General features: G+C 42.0%; 1 protein-coding gene across 1 annotated transcript; it reads right to left on the reverse strand.

Moving 5' to 3' along the window:
- Positions 1 to 1,808: 1,808 nt before the first annotated feature.
- On the reverse strand, positions 1,809 to 10,908 carry LOC123774746 (vitelline membrane outer layer protein 1-like). The gene is made up of 6 exons (XM_045769298.2): positions 10,777 to 10,908; positions 9,157 to 9,281; positions 8,704 to 8,827; positions 8,055 to 8,203; positions 3,586 to 3,657; positions 1,809 to 3,425 (listed from the first exon to the last, which is right to left on the reverse strand). The coding sequence occupies exons 1-6, from the start codon at positions 10,841 to 10,843 to the stop codon at positions 3,351 to 3,353; spliced, it is 612 nt and encodes a 203-aa protein (XP_045625254.2). The 5' UTR covers positions 10,844 to 10,908; the 3' UTR covers positions 1,809 to 3,350.
- Between the last annotated feature and the right edge of the window lie 1,446 nt (positions 10,909 to 12,354).

A 12,354-nucleotide genomic window follows, 5' to 3' on the forward strand; every position in this document is an offset into this window, starting at 1 on the left:
GTCCCGGGCTTAAACATTGACTTTCTCAACCACTATTTCACTACACGACATGACAATGGTCCAGGGCGGACTGTAACGTAGTCATTTTCATTCTTTTCCGATGTGTGGGATGGGTGTCAGGTGTGTGGGTTGGGTGTCTAGCAACCCGTTCTCGCACTTGCTTATAGTCAATATTTGGCTTGTTAATAAGTGCATATGTGACATACTAATTTATTGTAAATATTTGAGTTTACCTTGAAAAGCTGAATAGAAAACACCGACATAACCTAACCTTCTTAGTATATTAAGATAGCATCTTATATCTTCTTAATTACAAGTAGTACTTAACCTATACCTATATTGATATAACAGTTTTATAAGAATAATAAAACAAAACTACGATATTTACATAAATTGTAAAATAACTCAGGATATTGTCAAATTTTGTATAAAAGCTCTATTGTTTAATAAAACTGAAAAAGAAATTCCTAATATTAAAACTGGTGGACTGCACATCCATAGGACGAGATTGTACTTTGAAAACAAAATATGACTTGTAATATACCTCATATTTACTTATTAATATGCAAAATATTGATTATAAGCAAAGCAATAAGTCATATATGTACTGTCTTGTGCGAGAGCGGGTCGCCTAGTGACGATCAACAGAAATGTGCTGAATCGAGAATTCACGCCCGCCCGCTCCCCTTAGACAGTGAGGCTAATGAAGATTGGAATGACTTATTCATACGCAGGAATAACTTACACATTCTCAAGATTGACTTACATGCTTAAGAATAACTTACATTTGCTCAGGAATGCACAAAATAAGGATGAAGCGACCAGTTTAATTGAACTATCCTTGTATAAAGAAAATTCAAACAAAGTTGTTTAATATAATTACAGAAGTAGAATACAAATTGGCTGAATAAAAGACCAAGCCTTTTTCTTTTGTCAAATAATTACAGACTACAAAATCTTACACAAAAGCCCAGGAGGTGAGCTGGTCGCATTCTGGGTGACTTTTGCCAGTAGTCATTAAGTATACAAGTATTCACTTACGAAACATGTACATCTTTCCTCAATCACAGTATAGTGCAGGCTACAGTGAATGGCACATTAACCGGTATGGTACAGCAAACGGTACACCAGATTGTATGGTACAAGAACAGTGTATGGTAGACCATATTGCATGGTACAGTGATCGATGCACCATATTGCATGGTACAGTAAATGGTACACCAATCGCATGATACATAGTAAAGTAAATGTTATTTGGTGGTACAGCGCCTGGGAGGATGAATGGTACCTTTTTTTTTTTTTGGTACCTTTGGTACAACTGGAAGGGCTATTGTTTTAAATCAACAGGCTGTACGTTTTCATGCGTATGTAAACACAATTCTTTTTTGGAGCACTGAAGAAGAAAAAAAAGTTTAAACACCCCCAGCTGTGGCTTGAGTTTTCCAACCCTTGCGAAACAGCTACATCTTTTCTCAATTATGGAGATTTAGTTTATATTTATTAAATAGTTTAGGAACTCCGAAACTCTACGAGGTTGTTTTAATAACCTTGGGTTGTGAACGAGTTTGTAACACGTTGCCAAGCTGTTGAATACATACAGACTAAAGCGCCAGATCGAAGAAAGATATAAAGGTTTCGTACTGAACACATAAACAATAGATGAATCCTCTCCTTGGACCATGACTCAATTGGACAGCAAAATTGGTGATGATTCGTAATCAATTAACTAATAAATTTAAGTTACACGAATACCGAGAATATTTTTAATTACTAAGAAATTGACAGACTTGATGGAGAGTTAAAAACAATTGTAATTTAAGGTTTATAAGACATATCAAGTAAAAAAAAATTTTAGCTTAATGCTAAGTTTGACAGAGGTCCGTCACCCGTCTGGTGAGACAGCGAAAGTATGAACATAGAGAAGTAAAGAACATAAACATTCATAAACATAGAGAACATAAACATTCTTTGCAACTGATAAATCTGTTATATTTTTCACTGTAGTTGTAGGGCATAGCTTACAGTATTTAACCTTACATAGGAACACAGGAATAAATGAAATTACACAAGTTGTATTGGCCTATGCGATACAGCACATACAGCTTCTAAAGTAAGGCAATCTTTTGTAGCATATCGTGGCTTAGTGGTTTAAGGAGTGTGCTTGGGAGTACCCAGTGTGCAGGTTCGAATCCTCTTTATGGCTCCAACTGATTTTCTCAATAATAATAATGTTAAAATAATATTAAAATAAACAATAACAATCAATTACAAATAGTCAAAATAATACCAATAATAATACCAATGTCAAAAAACAATATTGCCAAATTTTGAATAAATAATTCCTTTCAATATAATTAACTTTACTGCATCACTGTACAACAAAATCTTGCAATAACATAACATCAAAATTAATAATATTTAAATCAGGAACTTTGTACTCCAATTTCTGTAACAATTATGAATACATTTCTGCAGCTAGCTTGCTTCTCTAGCGGTGCCCAGCAGCAGAGTTCTGACATACCCACTGCTGAGTCAATCTGGGTACTCAGCAATGCCCTGTAGTACCCACTGTTGGTCACCAACGCCCCAGTAGTCGCCAAACGAAAAATATTTTTCGCCAGCAAAAATATTGCTGTGACAAAGGTGGATATATTCAAGAGGCATTTAGACAAGTTCTTGCAAGAAGAGCCGGATCAACCAGCCTGTAGAGGATATGTGGGCCTGCGGGCCGCTCCGAGCAACAGCCTGTAGGACCAACTTATCACAATTCGAGCCTGGCCTCAGGCCGGGCTCGGGGAGTAGAAGAACTCCAGAAACACTCTTCAGGTATGTTCCAGGTAGTGTTCAGTCTGTGATCAGCTTTATTTGTCTAGTGAATCCATCAACAGAAAGATGAAGATTATAGCGAGCAGACCCACCCCACCAACAGAAGGTAACGGGGGGCGCTAGCAGGCCCACCCCACCAACAGAAGGTAACGGGGGGCGCTAGCAGGCCCACCCCACCAACAGAAGGTAACGGGGGGCGCTAGCAGGCCCACCCCACCAACAGAAGGTAACGGGGCGGGCGCTAGCTGACCCACCCCACCAACAGAAGGTAACGGGGGGCGCTAGCTGACCCACACCACCAACAGAAGGTAACGGGGGGCGCTAGCAGGCCCACCCCACCAACAGAAGGTAACGGGGGGCGCTAGCTGACCCACCCCACCAACAGAAGGTAACGGGGGCGCTAGCTGACCCACACCACCAACAGAAGGTAACGGGGAGCGCGCTAGCTGACCCACCCCCACCAACAGAAGATAACGGGGCGGGCGCTAGCTGACCCACCCGACCAACAGAAGGTAACGGGGCCCCTAGTCCCGGCAACAGAACATGACAATATCATTGGTCCCTGTGTCATCGCCCACTGAGAAGTCCTCGTAGCGTGTCTGCAATAAACAGGACCTCGTTAGCAACGGCAGAGTAGCACCCTGTCACTCATATGTCATCCATCAGGTGAATATAACCGACACACACGTGATCATTAGGTGAGTAACCTGCACCTGTTCATTAGGTGAGTCACGTACACCTGTACACATGTACACTCACCTGTAGTCCGCAGATGTGTGTACCTTTGTCACAGCTATCCCAGCTGCTCACTTCTTCTTCTTCTTCAAACACCTGTTGGTTGCATAGACAAGGTTAGTATGTATAATTAATAGTAAAGATTAATAATTTTAACACGAATTTTCTCAATATTTCTTATGGTTCTTTTCACTGTCGACAGTGAAAAGAAACATAAGAAATATTGAGAAAATTCGTGTTAGAATTATTAATCTTACTTTTTCGGTCATATTTAATAATATATGTCTATAGGAAAGACTGCTACCAATATATATATATATATATATATATATGTGTATATCACGAAAATAAACACGTGATTAAGAATGTGACAATGTCAGACCACGGAGGAAAAATGAAACAGGAAATTTCCTTAAGTACTTTCGTATATTAAATACATCTTCAGAAGGTCACCTTCTGAAGATGTATTTAATATACGAAAGTACTTAAGGAAATTTCCTGTTTCATTTTTCCTCCGTGGTCTGACATTGTCATATATATATATATATATATATATATATATATATATATATATATATATATATATATATATATATATATATATATATATATATATATATGTATATATATATATATATATTTATATTTATATATATATATCCTCTCAGCAGGGGATACACTGGAGTAAGACCTCAGCACCTCAAGGAGATGACAAACCCTGTTCTCGGCGAAGTTGCAGAGACACTACTGTCAGAGGTCACGAAGTTTGTCAACGACTGTCTCTCTGGACTGATCCCAGATACAATTAAACCCTTCTTCTTCGGAGCATTCCTTTGTGCCTTTAAGAAGAAGGATGGTGGAGTCAGACCCATTGCCGTGGGTCACACACTTCGGCGCCTTGTTGCTAGGGCAGCTGTCAGAAAAATTAGCATAGACGCTGCAACGATGCTTCGACCCCATCAACTAGGTTTTGGTGTCCCTCATGGCTGTGAAGCAGCAGCTCATGCAGCACGAGCCTGTATTAAGCACCTCCCAGAAAATAAGGCATTAATTAAGTTAGACTTTAAAAATGCCTTCAACCAGGTAAAAAGGGATGTGGAACTGGAAGCAGTTCGAACCAGCTTTCCTTGTCTACTCCCCTTCGTTTCAGCAGAGTACAGTAGGGAATCGACACTGTTGTTTGGGGAACATGAAGTTGTTTCCGCAGAAGGTGTCCACCAGGGAGACCCACTTGCCCCTTTCCTTTTCTGCATGGCAGCTAAAGAGGTCACAAGCAGGTTGTCCAGCGAATTCAACATTTGGCTCCTAGACGATGGCACCCTGGCAGGGACACAGGAGTTCCTGCTAGGAGATCTTCAGCTAGTGAAATCGAAGGGAGAGGGGCTAGGCCTTACACTAAACCCATCAAAGTGTGAAATCATCTCACCCAGCCAACCCATCATAGATGTAGTACGAATCTTATTGCCAGGAGCCCCAGTGATCGCTCCCACCGACAGTGTGCTGCTAGGGGCACCTCTGGGCTCGAGCGCCATTTAGAAAGTCCTCGAAGAAAAGCTTAACGACCTGATGAGGATGGAAGAAAGAATAGGGGGTTTGGATGCCCACGATGCTTTGTACCTTCTTACAAGGTGCCTGGCCTTGCCCAGACTTACCTATTTCCTCGGGTGTGCTCCTTCCTTCGACAGCCCAAAATTAACGGAATACGACTCACTCCTAAAGTCAATAACTATGAAAGTGTTAAACCTCTCCCTGTAAGATGACCAGTGGGACCAAGCAACGCTCCCAGTTAGACTCGGGGGTATAGGTATTCGCAAGGCGACACAGTTAGCATTGCCGGCATTTTTATCCTCGATCAGTGCTACAAGTGAATTAGAGTATGAAATACTACCAGAATACCTAAGGAACTCCATTGGGATTCGTGATCCCAAATTTGTGGAAGGAGCTGGTCAGTGGGACACTCTTGCCAATTCACACCCTCGACCAACTTTTCCAAACGACAGCAAACAGGCCAAATGGGATAGCCCCATAGTGGAGAACATCGCCAAAGCATTGCTGGAGGCAGCTTCTGGGAAGAACAGAGCGCGTCTCCTAGCAGTGTCACGGGCTTGTCTCATGTGATTCCTAGGGGCACCGGATTGAAGATGACAGGTCAAACGCCTCGTCAGTTTTGTCGACGTCATACCTATGTACTTAGATTGAAGGTTACATCCTTCATAGGGGCAAGTGTACATGTATACAGCGCTTGACTGCTGTAAAGGGTTCTCCGTCGGCTTCACTCTGTTCTTAATAAGGAGGTCAGTAGTCTTCTTTGTTTTGTAGAATATGATCAGGTAGAATATGTAGAATATTTTGTAGATTATGAATATACCCAGATGATCCACAGAGACATTAGAAAAAAAAATCAGTGTCATGGTAGTTAATAAATGGAATGCATTAGGAAGTGACGTGGTGGATGCTGACTCCATTCACAGTTTCAAATATAAGTATGATAGAGCCCAGTAGGCTCAGGAATCTGCACACCTGTTGATTGACGGTTGAGAGGCGGGACCAGAGAGACCAAGCTCAACTCCCGCAAGCACAACTACGTGAGTACACACACACGCACACACACACACACACACACACACACACACACACACACACACACACACACACACACACACACACACACACACACATCGGTGCTGGGACTAATTATATTTCTTGTATATGTTAACGACATGTTTACAGGCGTAGAGTCCTACATGTCGATGTTTGCGGATGACGCAAAGTTGATGAGAAGAGTTGTGACAGATGAGGATTGCAGGATCCTCCAAGAGGACCTGAACAGGTTGCAGAGATGGTCAGAGAAATGGCTACTGAAATTCAACACGAGCAAATGTAAAGTTATGGTAATGGGACTAGGAGATAGGAGACCAAAGGGACAGTACACAATGAAGGGGAACAGCCTACCTGTGACGACGCACGAAAGAGACCTGGGTGTGGACGTAACACCTAATCTATCTCCTGAGGCACATATAAATAGGATAACGACAGCAGCGTACTCTACACTGGCAAAAGTTAGAACATCATTCAGAAACCTAAGTAAGGAGGCATTTAGGGCGCTTTACACTGCCTACGTGAGGCCAGTCTTAGAGTATGCCGCCTCATCATGGAGTCCCCATCTGAAGAAGCATATAATGAAACTGGAAAAGGCTCAGAGGTTTGCAACGATCCTCGTCCCAGAGCTACGAGGGATGGGGTATGAGGAGCGCCTGAGAGAACTGTGCCTTACGACACTAGAAAGAAGAAGGGAAAGGGGGGACATGATAGGAACGTATAAAATACTCAGAGGGATTGACAGAGTGGACATAGACGAAATGTTCACACGGAATAGCAACAGAACGAGGGGACATGGATGGAAGCTTGAAACTCAGATGAGTCACAGAGATGTTAGGAAGTTTTCTTTTAGCGTGAGAGTAGTGGGAAAATGGAATGCACATGGGGAACAGGTTGTGGAAGCAAATACTATTCATAATTTTAAAACCAGGTATGATAGGGAAATAGGACAGGAGTCATTGCTGTAAACAACCGATGCTCGAAAAGCGGGATCCAAGAGTCAATGCTCGATCCTGCAGACACAACTAGGTGAGTACAACTAGGTGAGTACACACACATCACACATGATATCACGCCAGACCTGTCCCCTGAAGCTCATATTGTAACAAACTAGGCTGTTGTAAGAATTATTCCAGAAGGTTCCAGAAGTTTCGTGTAGGGGCCTGACCTCAACAACACACATTCCCCTGGGGATTAGCAGGTCTGAGTCACAAATGGCGGGCGTCTCTGTTCATAGTTGCGTATAATGAATCATTTGTATTAAAATTGAATTGTATAATATTACTGGGTACAATATCAAGAGTATTCTAATTATTGAGTTAAGTCACCATCAGTGACGTCACGAATCAGATCTAAGTTGTAAGGCGCGAGTGACCGGCGGTCATAGGTCATCAGAGTTGACGATGTCCACTATTTCTCAAAGTTCAAAGAACCTATTTTTGTGATCGGGAACAGCTCTGCCGTTAGATGCTTGTGTAATTTAACTTCAGTAAAATATTTCAACCAGTCTGGATCAATTAAGTACAACAGAGGTAGTAGATAAAGTAGATAAAGACAGGTTATTTAATACAAGAGGCTCACGCACTAGGGGACACAGGTTGAAACTGAGTGCCCAAATGAGCCACAGAGATATTAGAAAGAACTTTTTTAGTGTCAGAGTGGTTGACAAATGGAATGCATTAGGAAGTGATGTGGTGGAGGCTGACTCCACACACAGTTTCAAATGTAGATATGACAGAGCCCAATAGGTTCCAGAATCTGTACACCAGTTGATTGACAGTCAAGAGGCGGGACCAAAGAGCCAAAGCAAGCACAACTAGATGAGTACAGCAAGATGAGTGCTCACTCACTACTGCCTCACAAACTCCTCCGTCCACTATGCTGGCACAACTTACGTAAGAAGTATTCCCGCCAATTAGGTACTCTCCGTCTTCACACATCATCTCTACGTTATAGACGGCGACGTCGTCGTGCAGGACACCTTGTGGCTCCATCACATCCGCCCTCAGCCCCGTCAGGAAGCCCTCGTGGCACACTCTCATACCTGCAGTGGTCAGAAACCAGGCTAAAATTGTGTCAGTGGCTGTGAAGCTGTGTCAGGCGTGTGGTCTGTGGCTGACGCTGTGTCATAGGCGTGGTCTATGGCTGAAGCTGTGACAGAGGAGCGATTTGTGGGTGAAAGTGTGTCATAATCTGTGATAAAAGAGGTGTTGACCAGACCACACACTAGAAGGTGAAGGGACGACGACGTTTCGGTCCGTCCTGGACCATTCTCAAGTCGATTGTGAGAATGGTCTTCTCACAATCGACTTGAGAATGGTCCAGGACGGACCGAAACGTCGTCCGTCCCTTCACCTTCTAGTGTGTGGTCTGGTCATCATACTTTAGCCACGTTATTGTGACTCATCGCCTGCAGACTTATGAAACTAACTTATAACTAGTTTTCCCTTAAGGACATAAGAACATAAAGGAATGAAGGTAACCGCAGAAGGCCCATACGAGGCAGATCATATTTACATCGACCCATGGCTCTCCGGCTCTCACCTAACCAGTCACCGTTGGGGCCTACGACAGAAGTGACGTAGCCGGTGTCGTAGAGGTCTTCGTTTCGGCAGTAGAGCTTCACACCGTTGACAGCTGTATTGTCGACTCCGCCTGGCGGGTCGAACTGAACGAGCAATAAATTGTCTTTTGAAACAACAGACTCAATGGCTTTCTCCCCCCAAAAAAATTATTCCAGACATTAAATACAAACAGGGTAGTTGATAAGGAAATTCATTTAAAAATGCAGTATATACACAAATGGAACACGCTATGAGGAAAGGCTTTTTTGTCCTAATGTATAAGTAATACATATGTGTGAGTTTGAAGTTATGATCAATTTCGAGTATAAGATATGATTCGTTTAGATGAATTGAGAGTTTCCTTAGAAACTGTGAACCTGAAAGACACATAAAGGAGAAAAAAAATAGTTTATAAAAGTCAATATCAACTCACTTTGATTTCAAAAGCGTGAGCAAAGCTTCCTTTCTCACAGAAGTCCATCGCTCCCCACAGACCCCAACTCAGGCCATTATCGAGTCTCAGAACCTGAGTTACGTTGCGGTACTCGGACGTGATCTCTGTGGAAGCCAGGAAGAGTGCAGCCGATCATAGAAAAATGTTTCCCATAGAACCCAAAATCATCTTCAACTGATCCTAAATCGCTCTTAAGCCAAGTACACAAAAAAATATTCGTCTGACGAATATTATTTATCGATAACGTTGTTACGATAATGTTATTATCGTAACAACGATAATGTTATTATCGTAACTACTAGGTCGTTCAAGGTCATTATGGCGTTGCTTAAAAAATTCTCTTGGGTTTTATTGTATTACAATGCACAAAGAAATAAAAAAAAACGTGATATATCTATTAGAAAATATTGTAGCCATACAACGAGCTTATACAGTCTCTGGTATACCTACAAGCATTCAACTCGGCCTCTGTTATACCTACAGGTATTCAGCTTGGTCTCTGGTATACCTACAGGTATTCAGCTTGGTTTCTGGTATACCTAAACGTGTTCAGCGTGCCTATGGTAATCCTACAAGTATTCAGTTTGGCCTTAGGTATACCTATAGGTATTCTGGTATACCTACAAGTATTCTGGGATACCTACAAGTGTTCAGCTTGGCCTCTGGTATACCTACAAGTATTCTGGTATATACCTACAAGTATTCAGCTTGGTCTCTGGTATACCTACAAGTATTCTGGGATACCTACAAGTGTTCAGCTTGGCCTCTGGTATACCTACAAGTATTCTGGTATATACCTACATGTGTTCAGCTTGGTCTCTGGTATACCTACAGATATTCAGCTTGACGTCTGGTATACTTACAAGAACACAGTTTGCCTCGTGGTTTAATTACAAATACTCAGCTTGGCCACTCGTATGCTTAGTAATATTCAGCTGGGTCAACTTTGCCTCTAGTATAGCTACGAGGAATCATCTTGGTCTCTGGTATACATACAATTACTTAACTTGGCCTCTGGTATACATACAATTACTTAATTTGGCCTCTGGTATACATACAATTGCTTAACTTGGTCTCTGGTATACATACAATTACTTAACTTGGCCTCTGGTATGCATACAATTACTTAACTTGGCCTCTGGTATACATACAATTGCTTAACTTGGTCTCTGGTATACATACAATTACTTAACTTGGCCTCTGGTATACATACAATTACTTAACTTGGCCTCTGGTATGCATACAATTACTTAATTTGGCCTCTGGTATACATACAATTGCTTAACTTGGCCTCTGGTATACATACAATTACTTAATTTGGCCTCTGGTATACATACAATTGCTTAACTTGGCCTCTGGTATACATACAATTACTTAATTTGGCCTCTGGTATACATACAATTACTTAACTAGGCCTCTGGTATACATACAATTGCTTAACTTGGCCTCTGGTATACTTATAAATCGTCAGCTTGGCCTCTTGTATACTTGCAAATCCTCAGCTTGGTCTCTGGTATACATATACGTACTCAACTCTGCCTCTGGTATACACCTAAATAAATTCAATATTTATTTAGCTTATCTGTACGAGGGGGTCACCTTGGGAGTAGCCGCCCAACAGGAAACCGGAGCCCAAGAGCTGCAGGAGGACGCTGAAAGTCCTCATCTCGCTGGTGGTGTTGTTGAAGCAGTGGTGTGTCTCGAACCTCCGTCTCTTATATAACCCACCAGTGCCACTCGCCCCTGTGACCCTTGTACCCTCCAGCGCCTTCCCTATCACCTATTTCCTCTCTTCCTCAAACCAGTATAAAAATTGGAATAAATGGAGACACAGGAAAGAGAGGGGGGGGGGTAGATAAGACAACTTTGATTATCAGGAAATCCACCTCGTATTAAAGAGGTCAGTCTCGTATTGCACAGGGGAAACTTGAGTAACTAGAAAGGGCTGCTGACAGAGTACAGTACAGAGGAGAACCACAGCTTATATGCAAGACAGAGGAAGAAATACACGGGAACTCAGAGAGAAGCGGTATAAGAATGATATAGCAGCTTAGACCAAGAATCAGCTTAAACTACTTTGTAGCCACATGATGAGAAAGATGTTGGTAAATAGACAAGTGATCAGGCTACGCAAAATATGACAAAGAAGTGTGTGAAGAACCCAATAAAAGCATCCAGGAAGTTTTTATGATCGAACTAGAACTACTAGAAGTCGTAGGTCTGTATCCCCAGATCTACGGCTTCTGAAGGAACAAATGCTGCTAGCAGAAAGACTGGCGAAATACAAGTGACACTAGAGGAACTAAAGTAACAATTAGAGGCACTGGATATGATGAAAGCCTCAGGTCCTGACAAGATCCCATCATGGAGCCTAACAGAGGCAGTTGCAGCATTGTGTGTACATTGTAGCTTTGTGCTATAGTCTTCAAATCCCCAGTAGAAATGGGGGAACTGCCTGACATTTGGAAAGTGGCTAATGTTGTACCTATATACAAGAAATAAGGAAGACAGGAACCACTGATATTCAGACTGGAATCATTAATAAGTATTCCCTGTAAGATATTAAAGAGACTAATCCAAAGAAGGCGCGTCGATCATTTAAAATATATACATTTTTGCTTCCAAGCATCAACACGGATTCAAGAAAGGAAAAATCTTGCTTGACCAGCTTATTAGAGTTCCATGACAAGATGACAACAATCAGACATGATAGAGAGGGCTGGGAAGACTGCATTTTCCTGGATTGCAAGAAATCCTTTGAAACTGTTTCTCATAAGACAATCCCATGCAAATTGCAAAAACAGGCTGGTGTATCGGGAAAATTGTAAAGTGGGTGAATGAGTACCTGTCAGGAAGAAGGCAAAGAGTCATAGCAAGAGGAGAGTTATCAGAATGGAGAAAGGTTATGAGTGAAGTACCACAAGGGTGGGTACTAGGACCCTTTATGTTCCAAATATATGTACATGATCTAACAGAAGAAGTAAGCTCATGCATGTCCATGTTTGCTGACGATGCTAAGGTAATGAGTCGAATAAGAAAGAGGAGGACTGCAAACAATTACTAGATGACTTAGACAATCTCTAGAGGTGGTCTGAGAGACCGGTACCAGACTTTAACCCTGATAAATGCAAGGTAATGAGGATAGGAGAAAAAGCAAGAAGACCTCAAATGCAGCAC

This window comes from Procambarus clarkii, chromosome 10 (genome assembly GCF_040958095.1).
Source record: "Procambarus clarkii isolate CNS0578487 chromosome 10, FALCON_Pclarkii_2.0, whole genome shotgun sequence".
Classification (NCBI taxonomy): Eukaryota; Metazoa; Arthropoda; class Malacostraca; order Decapoda; family Cambaridae; genus Procambarus; species Procambarus clarkii.